General features: G+C 51.6%; 1 protein-coding gene and 1 long non-coding RNA gene across 2 annotated transcripts; one reads left to right on the top strand and one right to left on the bottom strand.

The window, feature by feature from the left end:
* Positions 1–774: 774 nt before the first annotated feature.
* On the bottom strand, positions 775–13,236 carry LOC100073747 (ropporin-1). The gene is made up of 6 exons (XM_029068477.2): positions 13,091–13,236; positions 10,802–10,929; positions 8,534–8,651; positions 7,367–7,528; positions 1,194–1,369; positions 775–1,008 (listed from the first exon to the last, which is right to left on the bottom strand). The coding sequence occupies exons 2-6, from the start codon at positions 10,915–10,917 to the stop codon at positions 942–944; spliced, it is 639 nt and encodes a 212-aa protein (XP_028924310.1). The 5' UTR covers positions 10,918–10,929; positions 13,091–13,236; the 3' UTR covers positions 775–941.
* A 156-nt stretch (positions 13,237–13,392) lies between these two features.
* On the top strand, positions 13,393–17,335 carry LOC120638683. Its single transcript, XR_005660541.1, has 2 exons — positions 13,393–13,503; positions 17,230–17,335. It is a non-coding gene; the product is annotated as an uncharacterized LOC120638683 (long non-coding RNA).
* Positions 17,336–23,188: the final 5,853 nt, after the last annotated feature.

Genomic DNA, 23,188 nt, shown 5'->3' with positions numbered 1-23,188 from the left:
TGGCTGGAGGCCTTGGTTTTACCTGGAGGCAGGAGTTGGGGGTCGTCCCTCAGGGAAGGGGGCAGTTGGCTGAGTTGAGTCCCAGCATTCACACCAGTAAGTGAAGAGGTAGCTCTCAAGGATGGGTGACCAGCCTCCTCCGTAGGCCGCCACGACCACCAGCACATGGATGACCAGAACCAGAAGACCAGAAATAAGTAAGCGCTGCCCACGCCATACGCCAGCCCTCGTACTTGTGCCAGGCTGCTACTATGGCACAGGGTTGGGGCCGGGGGGGTGGGGTGTCAGGCAGGGTAGTGTCTGCATGAGAGGATGGTGTTGGGCCCGGGCAGTATCGGATGGGGCAGGATTGGCTGGGGTCACCATTGGACCTTCTTCCTCCACTAGGCCAAGTTAAGAAGCAGCGCAGCCTAGTGTGAAGATCCCGGGCCTGGGAGTCAGACCACGTGGGTTCTAATCCCGGCTCCATCACTTGCCCACTGTGTGACCTTGGGCAGGTCACTTCACTTCTCTGTCCCTCAGTTTCCTCAACTTTAAAGTGAGGGATCAAGACCTGTTCTCTCTCCCTCTTAGACTGTGATCCCCATGTGGGATAGGGACTGTGTCTGATCCTACTGACTTGTATTTACCCCAATGCTTAGAAGTGCTTGATACATAGTAAATGATAAATACCATTAAAAAAATGGCCTCATTGAGAGGCCTTTTCCACCCAGCCCCGGGAGCACGGGCCAGGGAGGGGAGCCTGGGGCCATGAACGTGTCAGCAGGACTCAGCTTAGAGCTCTGTCTGCCTTAACTGTTTATTGGGGTGTGCAGGCTCCCCCAGGAATGGCAGTCAGGGCAGGGTCCCGATCAGCCGCTAAGAAGCGCGGTCGCCCCGGCTCGTCCACCCTCCTTCTCTTCCACAACGCTGCAGAGGGGTGGGGGCCGGGGCCAGGCCCTCTATTCCAGCCGGACCCTTGGATTCTGAGTAAAGTCGTTCACTTTGATGAGCCCGTCTGGGCCAATCCTGTAGGGACAACACCAACGCTGAGGGAGCTCTCAGCTTCTCCGAACCAACACCTTTCTTCCTCGCACCCGCCATGCCCCGTGCCCACCCCCGCCCACCGCCCTCTGGGCCTCCCGCCAGGGGTCCCGGGCCGGTTCCCCCCAGGCCACCCTGGTGGGGCCTCGCCTTGCCCTGTGTCCGCTTACACCTCCTGCTCGATGTAGTTGAGCATGCGGCTGACGTGGGAAGCCGAGATCTCCCCGTCCACTTCGGCGATGTACGTGTACAGGAACTGGAATGTGCTGAATGGGATGCGGGGCGGACCGCTGTCGTGCTCAGATGAGAGGACCTCGCACACGATCTTCAGGGTCTTTGCGATGGTCTGGAGGGTGGAGGATGGGGAGGCAAAGCCACAGCGAAGCCGTCAGCAGCCGATGAGCGGACAGACGGAAAGGCCTGGCTTGCCATCCCAGGTCCGGGGGTCCCATAGCAGCCTGGGAGGACCCGTTTCTCCCGCCCTGTACCCTTCCTCACCCCACATTTCACCTTGTGCCCTGTCCTGTGCCTTGCCCACCTCACACCCTTTCTTACCCCGTGCCTATTCTTCACTCCTTGACCATTTCCTCTTTATTTTATGGTATTTGTTAAGCACTTACTATGTGGCAGGCACTGTACTAAGCACTAAGGTAGGTACAAGCTAATTGGGTTTGACACAGTCCCTGTCCCAGATGGGGCTCACAGTCTTAATTCCCATTTTACAGATGAGGTGATTGAGCACAGAGAAGTGAAGTTAACTTCCTCAAGGTCATATAGCAGATAGGTAGTGGAGCTGGGATTAGAACCTAAGTCCTTCTGACTGCCGGGGCCTTGCTCTATCATAAGCTCACGCTCCTTCAGGACATCTATACTCGAAGAATATCCCACCAACATCTCAAACTTACCATGTCCAACACAGAACTCCTCATCTTCCCACCCAAACCCCGTCTTCTCCTCAATTTTCCCATCACCACCATCCTCCCCATCCCACAAGCTTATAACTTTTGGCATTATCCTTGACATCTCTCCCATTCAATCATCAGTCAATGGTATTTATTGAGCATTTACTGTGAGCAGAAGACTGAACTAGGTGATTGGGAGAGGTTAATGAAATGAAATAGAGTTAGAAGACACAGCCCCTACCCTCAAGGAGTTTACAATCTTGAAGGGCCCTTCCCTGCCATGCATATTCAGCCTGTCATGTTACCAAATCCTTATGGTTTTTCCTTCACAACATCTTTAGAATCTGCTCCTTCCTCTCCATCCAGACTGCTACCACGATAATCCTAGCATTTATCCTACCCTGCCTTGATTACCTTATCAGTCTCCTCGCTGACCTCCCTGTCTCCTGCCTCTCCCCACTCCAGTCCATACTTCACTCTGCTGCCTGCATCATTTTTCTACCAAAACGTTCAGCCTACATCTTTTCACTAAGGACCCTCCCTCTGTGAGCATATATGTGGCACAGGAGGGATTAGAACCCAGGGCCTTCTTACTCTCTGGCCTGTGCTCTTTCCACTAGAGAACACTTGACTGTGGTGTGACCTTGGACAAGTCATTTCACTTCTTTGTGCCCCAGTTACCTCATCTGTAAAATGGGGGTTAAGAATGTGAGCCCTATGTGGGATATGGACTGTGTCCAACCTGACTTGGTTGTATCTACCCCAGTGCTTAGTGCAGTTTCTGGCACATAGTAAGCGCTTAACAAATACCATAAAGAAAGGCTTAGTATAGTGTTCTGAACACAGTAAGTACACCAATACCATTGATTGATCCCTACTTTCCTTAAATCAGTCAACCAATTATAATTTGAGTGCTTACTGTATACAAAGCACTGTACTAACTACTGGGGAGAGGACGATGTAACAGAGTTCGTAAACACGTTCCCTGCCAACAATGCGCTTACAGTCTAGAGGGGAAGATAGATATTAATATAAATAAATACAGACATGTACATAAGTGCTGTGGGGCTGAGGAAGCAAATCCAAGTGCAAATCCAAGTGCAAAGATGATACAGAAGGGAGAAGGAGAAGAGGAAAAGAGGGCTTAGTCAGGGAAGTCCTCTCAGAGGAGAAGTGCTTTTAATATGGCTTTTAAGGTGGGGAGAGTGATCTTCTGTCTGCCATCTTATTATTATAATATGAAGAGGGAGGTGTACCAGGCCAGGGGCAGGATGTGGATGAGGGGTCGGCAGTGAGATAGAAAAGATCGAGGTGCAGTGAAAAGGTCAGCATTAGAGGAGCAAAGTGTGCAGGCTCTCCTTCCCCCCAGCCTGTGAGCCCCAATCAAACAATCAATCAATGGTATTTATTGAGCGCTTACTATGTGCTGAGCACCATACTGAGTGGTTGGGAAAGTACAATATAACAAAATTAGCAGAAACGTCCCATGCCTATAATGAGCTTACCTTGTATCTGCCCCAGAGTTCAGCCCAGCACTCGGCACCCACGCTGGCATAAATTCAATATAATTAGAAGGGCAGGATGCCCGCTTCCCCCCACACTGTCTCCGAGTCCCCTGATTTGATCCTGTCTGCCACAAGGCTGTAGGATGCACGAGCCCCTCCAGGTTGGCATCAGCTCCACCGGTCTGCACCAGCTGCCTGTATCCCAAACTCACAGTCGCCCCCAGGAAGGTGGGGGTGACTCAGACAAGATGGTGCCACTCACATCGTGGAGGTGAGACCTCCCCCTTACCCCTTATCCCCCCTCCAGCCCCACCTTCATTCCACCTAATGATAGTGGTATGGATGGAGCATTTACTCTGCGCCCAGCACTATGCTGAGGGCTGAGTTTCTCGTTCATAATAATTATGGTACTTGTTAAGTGCTTACTATGTGCCAAGCACTGTTCTAAGTGCTGGGGTAGATACAAGTTAATCAGATTGGACACAGTCAGATTGGACAAGATCCCTGTTCCCCACCAGGCTCACTAGCTAATAAGAGTAATAATAATGATAATAATATTAGTTTTGGTCTGTCTGCTCCCTCCTAGACTGTAAGCCCGTTGTGGGTAGGGATTGTCTCTATTGCTGAATTGTACTTTCCAAGTGCTTAGTACAGTGCTCTGCAGAGCACACAGTAAAGCTCTCAATAAATACTATTTGAATGAATGGATGAGTGAATGAATTTGTTTAATGCTTGCTAAATGCCAAACACTGTACTGAGGACTGGGGAAGGTATAAACTAATCAGGTCCCACATGGGACTCCCCAGTCTAAGTAGGAGGGAGAATAGAGACTGAATCCCCATTTTGCAGATGAGGGAACTGAGGCACAGAGCAGTAAGTGGTGGTTATGTAGTGGTATTAGTTGTATTTGTTAAGCACTTACTAGAGAAACAGTGTGGCTTAGTGGAAAGAACCCGGGCTTGGGAGTCAGAGGTTGTGGGTTCTAATCCCAGCTCCGCATCATGGCTCACTGGAAAGAGGACGGGCTTTGGAGTCAGAGGTCATGGGTTCGAACCCCGGCTCTACCACTTGTCAGCTGTGTGACTTTGGGCAAGTCACTTAACTTCTCTGTGCCTCAGTTACCTCATCTGTAAAATGGGGATTAAGACTGTGAGCCCCACGTGGGACAACCTGATTCCCCTGTGACTACCCCAGCGCTTAGAACAGTGCTCGGCACATAGTAAGCGCTTAACAAATACCAACATTATTATTATTATTATGAGGTAACTCCCAGAGAAGTGAAGTGACTTACCCATGGTCACACCAGCAGACATGTGGCAGAGAAAGGATTATAACCCAGGTGCCTGTGACTCCCAGGCCCGGGCTCCTTCCAGTAGGCCCCATTGCTTCTCTGGCACCAATATTCAGCTCTGATCTGCCCAGCCACTGACATTTCCAACTGACTCTCTCTTCTACCCTCCTCTTCCCTACCCTGAGGGGCCTGGGGTCATTTCAACAAGAAGACAAGGACGAACAAAGTCTCTCAAGGGGAGAAGAGGGGACAGGGTGGAAATGGAGTCTGGGGAGAGACAGGGCCGGAGGCCCATCAGCGAAAATTCATCCCGACTTTCAGTCTGGGCAGCTTCCACGGTGAAACTTGCCAAAATGCCTTTTCCTAGGTTTTTTTTAATCCCGGAAAATTTCAGGGGAAATTTCCTCCATCTGTTTCTAATCCATTTGCACTTAACTCATCAGAACCTTATTCAGTCACAGCAATTCTGGGTCCAGGAGGCACCCAGCCCTTTCCAAAAACCCCTCAGAGCCTCTCCTCCTCCAGAGAGCTGGCAGGGTTGTGCCAGGAGTAAATGAAGTCAGAGGAGGAATGGTCAACTTTTCCCTCCTTGTGGTATTTGTTAAATGCTTACTGTATTTCTGGTGCTCTACTAAGATCTGGGGTAGATACAAGCTAATCAGGTCCCACATGGGAAGCTCACAGTCTAAGTAGAAGGAGAAGAGGTATTTTTTTTATGTTTTTTGAATAATATTTGTTAAATGCTTATTATGTCCCAGGTACTGTTCTAAGCTCTGGGGTAGATACAAGTTAGTCAGTTGGGATACAGTCCCTGTCCCATATGGAGCTCACAGTAGGAGGGAGAGCAGGTATTCAATCTCTATTATGCAGTTGAGGAAACTAAGGCACAGAGGAAGCAAAGTGACACTTCACCCAGCAGACAAATGGCCAAGCCCAGGTTAGAACCCAGGTCCTCTGACTCTGTGGCCCCTGCTATTTCAGTATGGTGTAGCATGGCTTACGCAGTGTGGCTCTAACGCTCTATGCACTAAGCAGCATGGCTTAGTGGAAAGAGCATGGGCTTGGAAGTCAGAGGTCATGGGTTCTAATCCCAGTCCCTCCTCTTATCTGCTCTGTGATCTTAGGCAAGTCACTTAACTTCTCTGTGCCTCAGTTCCCTCATCTGGAAAATGAAGACTCATGTTTGTATTTGTTAAGCGCTTACTATGTGCTGAGCAATGTTCTAAGCGATGGGGTAAACACAGGGGAATCAGGTTGTCCCACGTGGGGCTCACAGTCTTAATCCCCATTTTACAGATGAGGTAACTGAGGCACCGAGAAGTTAAGTGACTTGCCCAAAGTCACACAGCTGACAAGTGGTAGAGCCGGGATTTGAACCCATGACCTCTGACTCCAAAGCCCGTGCTCTTTCCACTGAGCCACGCTGCTTCTCATGTGAGTCCCACTTGGGACAAACTGGTTACCTTGTATCTATTATGACTATCTATGTATCTATGACTTCTGGGTCATATCCCCCTCCTATCCCCTCCACTCTTCTGCACCCAACCCACACTGGTACCCTCCCTCCCACTTGAAACACTCCTGTACATATCGACTTACACGATCTACTTAACTCATTGATCCACTGATTACTCGTTAAGCCTCTAGTCATCCATATGTCCATTTTCCCTTCTATTCTATCTGAAAGTTATTTTGTATCTCCCCTGCTAGACTGAAAAGTCCTCGTGTTTACTAACACAGAACTCTCCCAACCCTTTAGCACAGTGCTCGACACAGAGTAGGCAGTAAGGTCCTTGAGGGTAGGGATCACAGCTACAAATTTACTGCACTTTCACAAGTAGGCTGTAAGATCATTGAAGGCAGGGATTATGTCTACTTACTCTCTGTTGTACTGTCCCAACCTCTTAGAACAGTGCTCTGCACACAGTAGACCATAAACTCCTTGAAGGCAGGGATTGTGTCTACTAACTTTATCACACTCTCCCAGATGCTTAGTATAATGCTCTGAACACAGTAGGCTATAAGATCTTTGAAGACAGGGATTAGGTATACTAACTCTACTTTTTTTATTGTATTTGTAAAGCACTTACTATGTGCCAGGTACTATAGTAAGTGCTGAGATAAATATGCTGAGATAAATACAAGCTGATCAGGTTGGACACAGTCCCTGAACCTCATGGGACTCCCTATCTAAGTAGGAGGGAGAAGGATTTAATCCTCATTCTACCATTAAGAAAACTGAGACATAGAGAAGTTAAGTTTCTTGCCCAAGGTCACACAGGAAGTAATTGGCAGAGCTGGTATGAGAATCCAGGTCCTCTGACTCCCATGACCAGGCTTTTTCCACTAAGCCATGCTGTTTCTCTTTGTGGGCAGGGAATGTGTCTACCAATTCTGTTCTATTGTGCTCTCTCAGTCACTTAGTAAAGTGCTCTGCACACAGTAAGCACTCAATAAATACCATGGATTGATCAACTGAGAAGGGGCTGTTTGGGCTCTGAGCATCTGGGGCAGCCGGCACTCTGAGTGGGTGGCGGACCAAACCCCATACACCAAGCCCCGCACACCCGCTGACTGACCACCCCCAGGCCCCAAACGGCAGCATTCCGCCCCCACCCTCCACCCCCACCCAGCCCCGCACCTACCACACCAAGCGAGCTGCAGGCCAGGGCCAAGAACTTGAGCCACTCGATTTCCTCAGTGAAGCGGCCCACGTTCATGACGCTGTGGAACAAGTCAGTCGGGAGGTTCAGCACTTTCCACATCTGCGCCAGCTCGTCCGCGTGGATGATCAGCCGTCCGCCCACCTGCGGGCACAGCCGCCCGATGGACCCCGCGGGCACCTCCGCCACCCCGACACCACCCGCCCAGCCGGGGAGCCCGACCCGCAGTGGCCCCTCCTGTCTCAGTGACTTCCACTGGCCTCACCAAATATAGTTACTCACTCCCATGGGACCAGAATCAGGCCCAGTCCCCAACCGGAGCAACCTTAGGCCTGGCCCCAGGCTACCAATGGACCAGCCTCAGGCCTAGCCCCACCATGGGCCCTGAATCTGGGAATGCTCCATAGAGGAGGAGGGTTTTTATGGTTTTGATAATGTACAAAAGGCTACAGGGAATCCGTGTGGCATGTCACACCTGTGTGTGTCTGGACCGACTGTGCTGCAGAGCAGCCCAGGGGCATGTTCACCGGGGTGTGGGGCCATGTTGCTTCTTCATTCTTTTGTCCCTCAGCACACTCCCCTCACTAACCCTACCCATATCTGCCCCACCCCACCTGCCCCTCAATAGTACATTTGTATTTGTATCGCATGTTCCCCCTTTGTGTGTCTGGGCTGACTATGCTGTACAGCATCCAGGTGACACGCTTCATGGTACACCCATGAGGGTCTGCACTGAACAGCATCTGTGTGGCATGTTATATCCATGGGGGTCTGCACCAAACGGTACCTGTGTGGCATGTTACACCCCTGTATGTCCGGGCCAACCATGCTGTACAGCATCCATGTGGCATGCTTTATCTATGAGGGACTGTGGTGAACAGCTTCTGTGGGGCATGTTACACCTATATGGGCGTGGATTTAAGAAGTCATCCTTCTTAAATGCTGATTTTCTCCCCAATGGTCAGAGGCTCGCCCCGCCCCAAGTTGGGCCCATCCAGCCCAGCAGAGCCCCTGAAGCCCACTCCCACCACTGCCCCGGTTGGCTCTTTCTTGGACCAACCTGGATGGGGTGAGCTGCAGTCAGATCAGGACCCCCAAGAGTCGTCCCCGGCCCCCACCCCCGGCCCCCATGCTCACGGACCCCCTTACCCGTGAGTGCAGAATCTTAAGCAGCTCAGGGGTGAGCTCGGCCCAGTTGGAGAGCTGGATCCGCTCCGACCGTTCCCGCACTGGGGGAATCTCCCCTCGGGACATCGCGCCAAAGTAGCTGGAGGACATGGGGTGCAAGGGGTCACTTCTCCCACACCTACCACCCAGATGCCTGGCTCTCTCACCTGTGGCCTCTTGCTCATACTCTCCCCTTGCTCACCCCTCTCCTTTCCTGTCCTCTCTGCCCATCTTCAAAGCCCTCCTGAAATCACAACTCCTCCAGGAAGTCTTCTCTAAGTAACCTCTCACCTCCTCACCCTAATCCTGCCCCCTGCTTCCCCTTCAGCACCTCCACTAGTGCTGGGGCCATGTTGCTTCTTCATTCTTTTGTCCCTCAGCACACTCCCCTCACTAACCCTACCCATATCTGCCCCACCCCACCTGCCCCTCAATAGTACAGCTGTGACACTATTTCCCTAGTGCTGATCGAGTGCAGTGTGCTCAGCATTGGGGAAAGCACTGCAGAAGCCCAGGCATGTACCCTGCCCATAAGAAGCTTCCACTCTAATGCGGGTGGAGAGGAGACACAGAAATATTCAGCAGCTGGAAAATCAGAACAGAAGTAAAGCTGGGAGCCGCATGTGAGACAAGGACTGTTTCCAACCTGATGATCGTGTTTCTACTGCAGCGCTTAGTACAGTGCCTAGCATATAATAAGCACTTTACAAATATCATAATAGATCACTGAGAAGCGACTTGGCCTAGCAGCTGGTATATGTCACTGGTGATTCTGTCATGTAATATGTTGTTCTGTTTATCTGATTCCAAATAATTCTTTAGAGATATTCCAGTAAAGTACACATGACTGTCTTTTACTCCCTTTCTTTGTAACCTGCCCCTTTGCCTTCTTCTTTTGTACTTCCTAGAGAGAAATTGGGAGGAATGAATTTCTTTCATGCCAAGGCACTTCAGGAATGGTGCTACCTAGCACAGAGATGACATTTAATCACAAATCCAAATAGGCTATTCATGGTCCTGGCCCAATAGAAAGAAGGAGAGACGACATCTAGAGCTATGATTAATGAGCTTCTCCTGAAAGGGAGGTAATTCATCTGCAGCCTGTCTTTAACATTAGTGTCAAGTGTTCTATTTCAAGTCAATCTGCTTTGGTTCCTCAAGCGCGAACTTAATTTCTTCCAGTTAAAATAATCTTCAAGTCTGGACATTGAAAGAAATAGAACTATTTACTTCAGTTGGATTTGACAATTCTCCTTATTCCATCCATTTTCTAATGTGATGAAATGATATAAAACCACTACATCAGGTATGAAAAATTCATTCCTGTGAATGGGCCACTCCTGAAACTATACATTTATTCTTCTAGATCCTAAACCCGATGTGGGCAGGGATTGTCTCTCTTCATTGCTGAACTGCACTTTCCAAGCACTTAGTACAGTGCTCTGCACACAGTAAGCGCTCAATAAATACGATTGAATGAATAGAGCATGGGCCTAAAAGCAGAAGGACCTGGGTTCTAATTCCAGCTCCGCCACTTGTCTCCTATGTGACCTTGGGCAAATTACTTCCTCTCTCTGTGCCTCAGTTACCTCATCTGTAAAATGGGGATTAACTGTGAGCCCTTTTGTGGGAGAGGGACTCTGTCTAACCTGATTAGCTTGTATGTACCGCAGTGCTTAGTACCATGCCTGGCACATAGTAAGCACTTAAGAAACACCATAAAAAAACCCAGTGCTCAGTCATCCATCCGTCCACACGCAGTGCTGACGGGTATTTTTTCAGTACTTAGTACAGTGCTTTGCACATAATAAGCACTTAAAAAATAATTCTAGACTGTAAGGTCACTGTGGGCAGGAGATGTGTCCATTTATTGTTATATTGTACTCTTCCAAATGCTTAGTACAGTGCTTTGCCCACAGTTAAGCACTCAATAAATATGATCAAAAGAATACTATGACCCCCGAACTGTAATAGGAGAGCCAGAGGTGAGTAGGAGGTAGAGATGATCTGGGCTTGTTGGAAGGGGTGGGATGTTAGGAGAGATTTGAAAGTGGGGAGGGTGGAAGCCGGGCAGATTTCAGGGAGAAAGGAGTTCTGGGCTGGGGGGGCGACGACAATGTAAGGGAGGGGTGGTTGGACGGTAATAAGAGGAGGGCATGGGCTGGGGGAGCCTGGCAGCTGGTGGGGGGGTGGGGGAAGGGCAGCAGGGGCGGGCGGGTGGGCAGACCAATGAGGGGTGCGTCCACTTACTCGGCTGCCCATTGGATGAGGTCGGCGGGCTGGGTCCGGATGGCTGCCTTGGTGAACTGCTTCAGCAGCTCGGGCAGCTCCGGTGGGATGCTGATATGCTTGTCTGTCTGAGGCATGGTTCCGCCCACCTGGAGGGGCACAGAAAGAGGCCGGGATCACCATTCTGCCCCCAACCGCCCCACCCCCAGAGGCGGCTCTCATGGTGCTGCACTTTCAGGGGCTTGGGGTGCTGGCTCCACTGGAGACCTGGAGGGACTGGAAGGCAGCTGGAAGCCTGGGTGGCACCGACTAGAGTCCCACAGTCCTGGCACAGACAGGTTTTGGCTCTCGGGTGTTGGGTGCCACACCCTGATCATTTGACACCACAGGTGCCGAGCCCAAGTGGACTCCCCGCACTCCACTGTGATGTAGTGGCTAGAGCCCAGGCTTGGGAGTCAGAGGTCATGGGTTCTAACCCCTGCTCCCCCACTTGTCTGCTGTATGACCTTGGGCAAGTCACTTCACTTTTCTGGCCCTCAGTTATCTCATCTCTAAAATGAGGATCGAGACTGTGAGGCCCATGTGGAACAGGGACTGTGTCCAACCCGATTTGCTTGTATACACTCCAGCGCTTAGGACAGTGCCTGGCACAAAGTGCTTAACAAATACCATAATTATTATTATTATTAGTTCCGATAGCACCAGGCTTCCGGGTGCTGCTTCCATTCTGTCGCCTGCCTACTCTGCCATGGCCTCAGCACCACTCCCACCACCCCGTGGAGGGAATTCCTCCACCCTCAAGTCAGGAAGCGAGGGGTGGCAGGGGCCGCAGAAGGGGAAAATGAGGCAGAGTGTTCTCGGGCTGCTGCTACCCAGCCTGGCCAAATGCCCAGGAAGGGTCCACATCCCCACTGTAAGGCCCTCAGTGATACTCCCTGCCCCACTTAAATCAGTTCCAGCCTAGTGTCCTCCAAGCCTAGCATCCACCCAACACAATCTCCACCCAGCCTAGGAGTCTGTCTACAACAGAACACCAGGTTGCTGAAAAGAATCATGTCCTAGTTGATTTTCTAGAGACCCAATTGCCTTGGTTAAAGATGGACCATTTAAAGCCCCTGATTCATTCCTCTTCATCCCTGAATCTCTCCCTCCAACCCCAACTCTCTCCAAAGATGCAGAACGGACCATCCAGCAACCCTGACACCCGACTGTCCCTAATTCTCTCCAGTGACTCAACATGGACCACCCAACCCCCCGAACTCTCCCTCCTCTTTCCATCCCTGACTTTCCCCAGTGACCCAGCACAGATTATCCCCCACCCCTGACTCCCCTCTCTGTCTGACTCTTCCCAGTGAGCCAGCACAGACCATCCAACCCCCCGATTCTCCTCTCCCACACACCCAATTTTGGAGCCTCTCATTTTCTCAGCACCTCTGCCTCCCCGACTTCTCTCCCCTGCTCTCCCCCTGCCTCCCTCTCCCTACACCCTGCTCTCCCTGCTCCCCGCTTCCTCCCTCTCCCCCAGTCTCCCTCTACTCTCCCCTAGTCTCCTCCTGCTCTCTCCCTGCTCTCCCTCTGCTCTCCCCCTGCATTCCCCCAATCTCCCCCTGCTCTTTCTCTGCTTTCTCCCCGATTCCTCCTGCTGACACCCAGCCTCCCTCTGCTCTCTCCCTGCTTTCCCCCAGTCTCCTCCCTCTCCCCCGCACCACCGCCCCAGTCTCCCCCTGCTTTTCTCCCACATCTGCTCCCTCTCTCTCCTGGTCTCCCCTTGCTTTCCCCCCATCTCCTCTGGCTCTACCCGGTCTCCTCTTTTGCCCCCCACCCCAGTCCCCCCTGCTTCCCCCACCCCGTCTCCTCCCTCTGTGTCCCTGCTTTCCCCTGCTCTGCCCTGCTCTCCCCCTGCTCTCCCCCCAGCCTCCTCCCGCTGTGCCCCTCTCTCCCCGGGTCTCCCCACCCCTCGCCCCTCCCCCCGGCCCGGTGTGCCCCTGCTGCCCCCCTCCCCGGACCCGGCCTCGGCTGCTTAAAGAAACAGCATGGGTTAGTGGCGAGAACCCAGGCTCAGGAGTCAGAGGTCGTGGCTTCTAATCCCGCCTCCGCCACTGGTCAGCCGTGTGACCTTTGGCCAGTCACTTCACTTTTCTGGGGCCTCAGTGACCTCATCTGGAAAAATGAGGATTCAAAAATGTGAGCCCCACGTGGGACAATCTGATTACCCTGCATCTACCTCTGCGCTCACAGCAGTGCTCGGCACATAGTAAGCGCTTAACAGATACTGTCATTATTAATTATTATTATTATTATTAACATTACCTGAGGCTCAGCGCCGGGGTCGAGGGTGAGGAGTGGGGTGGAGCCGGGGAGCGGGGCGGCACGTGGCGCCCGGCCGGGGCCCGGAGGGAGGCAGGTGGCAGTGGGCCGACGGGGCACAGGGGCACAGAGGGCACAGGGGCACGGGGGCACGGCAGCCTCTTGTTTGCCGTCCCCTGCCTGGCAACCGGGGAGGGAGAGGCGGGGCGTCACAATGGGCCACCAGCGCGGCCTCCGACCCGCCGGGCGGGGCCGGGCCGGGGGGGCCAGGAAACAGCCCCGCAGCCGGGGGCCCCCCCCGAGAAATCGGTTGTCTGCCGATGACCTTGGCCAAGTCACTTCGCCCCTCCGGACCTCGGCCCCCTCATCGGTGAAAATGCGGATTGAGGCGGTCGCTCCCCTGTGGGGCACGGACCGTGAGCAACCTGATTAGCTTCTATCTCCCCCAGCGCTTAGAACAGATAACAGATTAATAATGTTGGTATTTGTTAAGCGCTTACTATGTGCCGAGCGCTGTTCTAAGCGCTGGGGTAAATACAGGGTAATCATGTCCCACATGGGGCTCACAGCCCTCATCCCCACTTTACAGAGGAGGTCCCTGAGGCCCAGAGAAGTGAAGTGACTTGCCCACAGTCACACAGCTGACAAGTGGCAGAGCTGGGATATTATTGCTATTATCTTGGGCGGAAAGTCTTGGAGAAGCAGCGTGGCTGACTGGAAAGAGCAGGGGCTTGGGAGTCAAAGGTGGTGAGTTCTAATCCCGGCTCCGCCACTTGTCAGCTGTGTGACTTTAGGCAGGTCACTTCACTTCTCTGGGCCTCAGTCCCTCATCTGTAAAATGGGGATTACGACTCTGACCCCCATGTGGGACAACCTCATTACCTTGTATCTACTCCAGTGCTTAGAACAGTGCTTGGCACATAGTAAGTGCTTAACAAATACCATCATTATTATTATTATTGAAACTATCATGTGAATTGGCGGGCTGGATTAGGGGCGGGGGCACTTGAAACGCTCATTTGCCCGGGCCCTTAAACCGCACCTCAATCCTCTCCCACATCTGGGTCGTGTTTTGGTGATGGGCTTGACCCGACCCACCTGACCTGGGACTTCTCCCGGCGAACTCTGTCACACAGCACTCAATCGATCCAAGGTATTTATTAGACGCTTACTGTGTGCAGAGTACTGCACTCACTGCTTGGGAGAGGACAACACAATAGTTGGTAATAAAAATAATAATGATAATAGCTATTAAGCACTTATTATATACCAACCTCTGGACTAAGCACAGAGGTAGGTTCTGGATATTCAGGTGGAACAAAATCCCTGTCCCACGTGGGGCTCGTGATCTAAGTAAGTAGGATTTAATCCACATTTTACAGATGAGGAAATTGAGGCACAGAGAAATTAAATGACTTGCCCAAGGTCACACAACAGACAAGTGGCAGAGCTGGGATTAGAACCCAGGTCCTCTGACTCTCAGGCATGTGCTCTTTCACTTACTGTCTATAGAGGGAGAAAGACATAGGGGAAATAGTAGAGTATAAAGATGTAGACATAAAACATTCTCCCCATCTTCAAAATCCTGCTAAGTGCTTAGTACGGTGCTTTGCACACAGTAAGCACTCAATAAATACTATTGAAATGAATTGAAGGTTCAGTTCTGGGTCCACTTTATGCTCCATCTACACTCACTCGGAGAACTCATTTGCTCCCAAGGTTTCAACTACCATCTCTATGCAGAGGATAGCCAAATCTACATCTCCTCCCCTGTTCTTTCTCCCTCTCTCCAGGCTCATATCTTCTCCTGCCTTCAACACATCTCTTCTTGGGTTTCCTCCCACCACCTCAAGCTTAACATATCCAAAAATGAACTCCTTATCTTCCCACCCAAACCCTGTCCTCTCCCTGACATTCCCATCCCTATAGACAGCACCACCATCCTTCCCGTCTCACAAGCTTGTAACCTTGTCGTTATCCTTGACTCCTCTCTCTCATTCAACCCACATATTCAACCCATCCACAAATCCTGTCGGTTCCACCTTCACATCACTAAAATCTGCCCTTTCCTCTCCATCCAAACTGCTACCACGTTAATACAATCACTCCTCCTCTCCTGTCTGGATGTCTGCATCAGCCTCCTTGCTGGCCTCCCAACCTCCTGCCTCTCCCCTCTCCAGTACAGACTTCACTCCACGGTCCAGATCATCTTTCTATAGAAGTGTTTAGGACATGTCACCCCTCTCCTCAAAAATCTCCCTTGGTTACCAATCCATTTCCATATCAAGCAAGAACTCCTCACCATTGGCTTCAAAGCACTCCATCACCTTGGCCCCTCCTATCTCATCTTGCTTCTCTCCTATAACCCAGCCTGCACACTCTGCTCCTCTGGTGATGCTAACCTTCTCATAGTGCCTCCATCTCACTTGCCATGCCCCTGATCCCTGGCCCACATCCTGCTTCTAGCCTTGAATACCTTCTCTCCTCAAATCCGACAGATAATTGCTCTCTTCTTCTTCAAAGCCTTATTGAAGACACATATCCAAGAGGCCTTCCCAGACTAAGCCCCACTTTTCCTCATCTTCCACTCCCTTCTGAGTCACCCTGATTTACTCCATTGGCTCCCTGCCAACCCCATCCCCACAGCATTTATGTATATATCTGTAATTTTATTTATTTGTATTGATGTCTGTCTCCCCCTCTAGACTGTGAGCTCATTGTGGTCGGGGAATGTCTTGCAGGGAATGTGGGCAGGGAATGTGGGCAGGCATGCCCAGCTCTTAGTACAGTGCTCTGCACTCAGTAAGCACTTAATAAATATAATTGAATGAATGAATTAAATGAATGAACTGAATTGCTGAAATCACATCTCCTCTGAGGCCTTCCCCTATTAAACCCACTTTTCTCCAGCTCCCTTTCCCCTTTGCATCTTCTATGCCCTTGGGACTGTGATGTTTAGGCATTTGATATTCTCTCCAACCTTCAACCCCACAGCACGTTTCATTCAATAGTATTTATTGAGTGCTTACTATGTGCAGAGCACTGTACTAAGCGCCTGGAATGTATAATTCGGCAACAGATAGAGACAATCCCTGCCCAATAATAGGCTCACAGTCTAAATGGAGGAGACAGACAGCAAAGCAAAACAGAACAAAACAAAACAAGTAGTCTGGTGCAGACATCATCAAAATAAATAGAATCACAGATATATACACATTATTAACAAAATAAATAGAGTAATAAATAATATATACAAATATGTGCAGTGCTGAGGGGAGGGGAAGGGGGAAGAGCAGAGGGCAGGATGGGGGGGATGGGTAAGGGAGGAGGAGCAGAGGGAAAGGGGCTCAGTCTGGGAAGGCCTCCTGGAGGAGGTGAGCTCTCAGTAGGGCTTTGAAGAGGGGAAGAGAGTTACTTTGGCAGAAGTGGAGAGGGAGGGCATTCCAGGTGAGCGGTAGGACATGGGCCAGGGTCGACAGTGGGACTGGCACAAATGGGGCCGTGAGGAGGTGAGTGGCGGGCTCTGAAGCCAAGAGTGAGGAGTTTTTGTTTCATGTGAAGGTTGATAGGCAACCACTGGAGGTTTTTGAGGAAGGGAGTGACATGCCCAGAGCATTTCTGTAGCAAGAGGATCCGGGCAGCAGAATGAAGAATAGACTGGAATGGGGAGAGACAGGAGGAAGGGAGATCAGAGAGGAGGCTGACACAATAATCCAGTGGAGATATTATGAGAGCTTGTACCAGCACGATAGGAGTTTGGATGGAGAGGAAAGGGCGGATCTTGGCAATATTGTGAAGGTGAGACTGGCATATGTTAGTAACAGATTGGATGTGTGGGGTGAATGAGAGGGCAGAGTCAAGGATGACACCAAGGTTGCGGGCCTGTGAGACGGGAAGGATGGTGGTCCCATCCACAGTGATGGGAAAGTCAGGGAGAGGACAGGGTTTGGGAGAGAAGATAAGGAGCTCAGTCTTAGACATGTTGAGTTTTAGGTGGCGGGCAGACATCCAGGTGGAGATGTTCTGAAAGCAGGAGAGCACTGTCTTCTCTTGGAAAGAGTGCTGACTGTGAGCAGATCTCTGATCATCAGCAGCCTAGCCAATGATTTCAGGCTTTTTCTCATTCCATCCCTGGCTTTCAGGTACAGAAGAGGACTGATCTACCTTCAGTGAATGCCTCTGAGAAGCTGAGAAGCTACCCAGAGGTCTGGCTAAGAAGATGCTAAATGCAGCAAGGGAAAATGGAAATCCCAAGTGTTTGGTTTTTTTTATGGTATCTGTTAAGCACTTACTATGTGCCAGGGACTATACTAAGTGCTGGGGTAGATACAAGATAATCATGTTGCACATAGTCCCTGACATACACTGGGATCACTGTCTTAATCTCTATTTTACAGATGAGGTAACCGAAGCACAGAATAGTTGAGTGACTTGTCCAAGGTCACAGAATAAGACAAGTAATGGAGCTGGGATTAGAACCCAGGCGCTTCGGACTCCTGGGCCTGTGCTCTATCCACTAGGCCATGCTGTTTCTATGTTGACTCCCGGAATCCATTAGTAGTCTTTTCTCTATCCATTGAGCAAAGCCCTGGAAATTTATGGGACTGACTGTCTGCTTTGTAGTTCCACAGAAGCAGGTCACGATCTCAGAAACACTGTTTAAAGTAACACTAATAGAGAAGCAGTGTGGCCTAGTTGATAGAACACAGGGTGGGTTCTAATCCTAGCTACACCATTTGTCCTCTGTGCGACCTTGGGCAAGTCACCTAACTTCTCTGAGCTTCAGTTACCCTATCCGCAAAATGGAGATTAAGACATGGACTGTGTTCAAGCTGATGAGCTTCCTCCACTGATCGCCGCCTTGTGGATTTGGGAATCTCTGCTCCCTTGGAGCCACACCTTGGACCGCCCGTCCCCTTAATCCCGGCTGAATCTTTCTCCTCCACTCATCTCTGCCACGTGGACTCGGGACCTCCACTCCCTTGGAGCCCTGCTATCAGACTTCAGGGACCTGCCCCCGGGCTTATGGTCAGCTCTCCAACCTGGACTTCTGCACCGCCGCCCAAGGACTCCGACACTGAGGATTCCCCCATCCCCCCCAGCCCTCCCCAAGCCACCGCAGGCCCCACAGCCAACAGATCCATGAGTATCTCCCAGGCCTTCCCCCAACCTTCCCTGACCCTCCTACTCCCAACACCACCCCACCCCCATCTTGCACCCCCTCGTAGCCTATCCTGGTAGCAAACCCAAACCGTAGGACTCTGTTCTCCCCAGCACCACCACCCCTCCCCCTGAGTCGTGGGACATTGTGCTTCCCTGCTCCCCCCACCCCCGGGACATGGGACATTGTGCTCCCCTGCCACCGCGGCCGTGGGACATTACATCCCCAACCGCCCTCCCCATCCCTGCCCAGAAGTGGCCATCCTTTGGTGAGCCCTCACTCCCTCCTCCCCTGTGCTCTGTCCAGAGGTGATAGATTTCCCCCACCCCCCTTCCCCACCCCCATTCCCGGGCAACAATGCCCCTGTTCTCACTGTGTTACTTTAGCGGCTACTTGCGCCCACAACTCCTCCTCTCCCCATGAGTCTGCCCCCATTTTCCCCTACATCAGCTCCACCCTTCCCTACATCGGACATCCTCAGAGCTCCCTCCGCCGCCTCAGAGACATTTGGACCATGAGCCCCAGGACTCTCCTTGCCACTAGCCTTTGATTTTGATCTGATTGACCCTTAGTCAAGTCAACACCTGACCCTGGTCATCACCCACTTATTAATAATATCTTATTATATCATGTTACTATATTACCAGTTTCGCATGTTATTGTAAATTGTTCTCAGTGCTACCACCTTCCTCTCTGACCTCACCATGTCCTTCCACCCCCCCTCCTCCCATCTGCCCCTCCCAATCCTCACCATCCCTCTTCCCCTCTCCCACCCAGCTCTTTCCCACTCTCTCCTTTGCCTCCTCCCCTCCTCCCCTCCCCCACCCTAGAACCCCACTTTACCAGCGCCACCTCTCTTCCCCCGCCCCGTGCGCTCCTCCCCACCAACCCCCCTCCTCCCTCCCCCTCCCCTTCCCTCTTCCACACCCATGCCCCATGCCAGTCCTCCTGTCCCACCGCCACCCCTCATCCCCCTCTCCCTGCCCAGGGCCCCGCCATCTTGTTCCCATCCAAACCCTCCCCTCCCCCCGCTCCCTTCCCCTCCCTCCCCTGCACCCACAGCCGCTGTCAAGTGTGGCCTTTGAAATCCCCGCTCCATTACAGGTAAACTACCTTTCATCCTTGACCTTTTCCTTTCCCGCTCTCTCCTCCTCGCCCTGACGGAGACCTGGCTCACTCCTGTAGACATGTTCTCTTTTGCTGCTCTCTCCAGCGGAAGCCTCTCTTCTCCCACTCCCCCAGACTCACTGGAAAAGGAGACGTTGGCTTCCTTCTCCCATCCCGATGCCTCTTCCGCACTATCCCTCCTCCCCCTTCCCTCTCCTTTGTAGCCTATATCGTTCGCCTCTACCACCCCCTCCAGATTCTTGCAGCCGTCATCTACTGCACTCCTGGTCCCACCTCCGACTTCTTCAACCACCTTGACCCCTTTCTCACCTTCTTTCTCTCCTTCTCTCTGCCCACTCTGATTCTCGGAGACTGCAACATCCACATGGATGTCCCCGGTGACTCCTCTGCTGCCCGCCTGCTATCGCTCCTCGACTCTGCCAACATCCTGCTCCACCATACCTCGCCACTCACCAACTTGGTCACACCCTCGATCTCATCCTCTCCTACCGCTGCACTATCTCCTCCCTCACCAACTCTGAAATCCCTTTCTCAGACCATAACCTTCTCACCTGCTTCCTCTCTCTCACTCTCTCCCCCTGCAAATCTGTATTACTCCCCCCTCAGAGACCTCCGCTCTCTTGATCCCATCCATCTCTCCAAAAGCATCTCTCCCCACCTTGCCTCCCTATCCTCTCTTCCTACTCTCGATGATCAGGTTACCACTCTCAACTCCACCCTCTCTACTCATCTCAACTCACTCGCCCCACCTTCAAAGCCTTACTGAAGACACACCTCCTCCAACAGGCCTTTCCTGATTAAGCCCTCCTATCTTCTCCCATTCCCTTCTCAGTTGCCCTGACTTGTTCCCTTTATCTCAACTCACTCGCCCTCCTTTTCCCTCCGCTGCTCTCGCTCCGCTAACCCACAGCCCTGGTTCTCTGCCTCTGTCCGCCTCCTTCACTCTTATGCTCAAGCTTCTGAGTGCTGCTGGCGAAGGTCCAAGCACCAAGTCAACCTTATCCATTGAAAATTTATCCTTTCCTGCCTTAACTCTGCCCTCTCCTCCACCAGGCGAAACTACTTTTCTCACCTCATTGATGCCCATGCCCATCACCCCCGCCAATTGTTCCGGACTTTTAATTCTCTCCTCAGGCCCCCTGTTCCTCCCCCTCCCCCATCCCTCACCCCCAACGATCTGACCACCTGCTGCATCACAAAAATTAACACAATTAGGTCTGAGTTCCCCAAAGTCACCCCTCCCCCTTCTGCTTCCTCCCCCCCAACCTTCCCCCCTACTTTCCCATCCTTCCCTGCAATATCCTCAGAGGAGATGTCCTCCCTCCTCGCAAGTGCCACTCCCTCCACCTGTCCTTCAGACCCCATTCCCGCTCACCTTATAAAAAACATCGCCCCTTCCCTCCTCCCCTCCTTAACTTCTATCTTCAACCATTCACTCTCCAATGGCTTCTTCCCCTCTGCCTTCAAACATGCCCATGTCTCCCTCCTAAACAACCCTCTTTCGACCCCACTTCCCCTTCCAGTTATCGCCCTATCTCCCTCCTACCCTTCTTTTCCAAACTCCTAGAACTAGTCGTCTACACTCGCTGCCTTGAATTCCTCAACTCCCACTCACCTGGACCCCCTCCAGTCTGGCTTCTGTCCCCTCCCCTCCACCGAGACTGCTCTCTCAAAGGTCACCCATGACCTCCTTCTTGCCAAATCCAATGGCTCCTATTCTATCCTAATCCTCCTCGACCTCTCAGCTGCCTTTGACACTGTCAACCATCCCCTTCTCCTCCACACCTTATCTCACCTTGGCTTCATCGACTCCGTCCTCTCTTGGTTCTCCTCATCTTTCTGGCCGTTCATTCTCGATCTTCTTTGAGGGCTCCTCCTCCCCCTCCCATCCTCTAACGGTAGGGGTTTCTCAAGGGTCAGTTCTTGGCCCTCTTCTGTTCTTTCATTCATTCATTCATTCAATAGTATTTATTGAGTGCTTACTATGTGCAGAGCACTGTACTAAGCGCTTGGGATGAACAAGTCAGCAACAGATAGAGACAGTCCCTGCCGTTTGACGGGCTTACAGTCTAATCGGAGGAGATGGACAGACAAGAACAATGGCAATAAATAGAGTCAAGGGGAAGAACATCTCATAAAAAATGTAGTGTTCTCCATCTACACTCACTCCTTTGGTAAACTCATTCGCTCCTGTGGCTTCAACTATCATCTCTACACCAATGACACCCAGATCTACATCTCCTCCCCTGTTCTCTCCCCCTCCCTTCAGGCTCGTATCTCCTCCTGCCTCCAGGATGTTTCCACCTGGTTGTCTGCCCATCACCTAAAATTCAACATGTCTAAAATTGAGCTCCTTATCTTCCCTCCCAAACCCTATCCTCTTCCTGACTTCCCTGTCAGTGTGGACGGTACAACCATCCTTCCCGTCTCTCAAGCCCGCAACCTTGGTGTCATTCCTTGACTCCGCTCTCTCATTCACCCACACATCTAATCCGTCACCAACCCCTGCCGGTCTCACCTTTACAATATCGCCAAGATCCGCCCTTTCATCTCCATCCAAACGGCTATCATACTGGTACAAGCTCTCATAATATCCCAGCTGGATTATTGTGTCAGCCTTCTCTCTGACCTCCCTTCCTCCTGGCTCTCCCCACTCCAGTCTATTCTTCATTCCGCTGCCCGGATCATCTTCCTGAAGAAACAGTCCGGGCCTGTCACTCCCCTCCTTAAAAACCTCCAGTGGTTGCCTATCAACCTCCGCATGAAAAAAAAAACTCACTCTGGGCTTCAAGGCTCTCCATCACCTTGCCCCCTCCAACCTACCTCCCTTCTCTCTTTCTACTGACAGCCCGCATACTCCACTCCTCTGCCGCTCACCTCCTCACCGTCCCCCATTCATCCCTATCCCACTGTCGACCTCTGGCCCACGTCCTCCCGCTGTCCTCGAATGCCCTCCCTCCTCACCTCTGCCAAACTAACTCTCTTCCCCACTTCAAAGCCCTACTGAGAACTCACCTTCTCCAAGAGGCCTTCCCAGACTGACCTTGCCCTTTTCCCTCTGCTCCCTCTCTGCTCTCCCTCTGCCCTCTGCTCTCTCCCCCTTCCTCTCTTCACTTCCCCCATCTAAGCCCCCTTTCCCTCTGCTCCTCCCCCTCTCCCTTCCCCTCCCCTCAGCACTGTGTTCATTTGTATATATTTTTATTACCCTATTTATTTTGTAATGAGGTGTACATGCCCTTGATTCTATTTATCGTGATTATGTTGTCTTGTTTTTGTCCATCTGTCTCCCCTGATTATACTGTAAGCCTGACAGTGGGCAGGGATTGTCTCCATCTGTTGCCGAATTGTATATTCCAAGCGCTTAGTACAGTGCTCTGCACATAGTAAGTGCTCAATAAATACTACTGAATGAATGAATGAATGAATGACCCACATTGGACTCACAGTCTTAATCTCCATTTTACTGTTAAGGGAACTGAGACCCAGAGAAGTAAAGTGACTTGCCCCAAATCACATAACAGACAAGTAGTAGAGCTGGGATTGGAACCCAGGTCCTTTTGACTCTCAGGCCTGTGCTTTAGTCACTAGGAAACTCTTGCCATTGGCTTTAAGCACTCAAATCACCTTGCCCCCTCCTACCTCACCTCATTATTCTCCTACTACAACCCAGCCCACACACTTCATTCCCTTAATGCTAACCTTCTCACTGTACCTCGATCTCGTCTATCTCGCCACCCACCTCTCACCCACATTCTACCTCTGGCCTGGAATGCCCTCCCTCCTCATATCAGACAGATAATTGCTCTCTCCTT

Source organism: Ornithorhynchus anatinus, chromosome 1, assembly GCF_004115215.2.
Source record: "Ornithorhynchus anatinus isolate Pmale09 chromosome 1, mOrnAna1.pri.v4, whole genome shotgun sequence".
Taxonomy (NCBI): domain Eukaryota; kingdom Metazoa; phylum Chordata; class Mammalia; order Monotremata; family Ornithorhynchidae; genus Ornithorhynchus; species Ornithorhynchus anatinus.
Note: the sequence above shows the minus strand (reverse complement) of the source record. Positions and strands in the feature narration are given on the sequence as shown.

What these genes read in the sequence shown, in the direction of transcription:
- LOC100073747 (XM_029068477.2), bottom strand. Translation starts at nt 10,917, where the DNA reads ATGCCTCAGACAGACAAGCATATCAGCATCCCACCGGAGCTGCCCGAG. An exon ending in CTCATCCAATGGGCAGCCGA is followed by an intron (nt 8,652 to 10,801) that starts GTAAGTGGACGC and finishes CATGTCCTCCAG; the next exon opens with CTACTTTGGCGCGATGTCCC. An exon ending in AACTACATCGAGCAGGAGGT is followed by an intron (nt 1,009 to 1,193) that starts GTAAGCGGACAC and finishes TTGTCCCTACAG; the next exon opens with GATTGGCCCAGACGGGCTCA.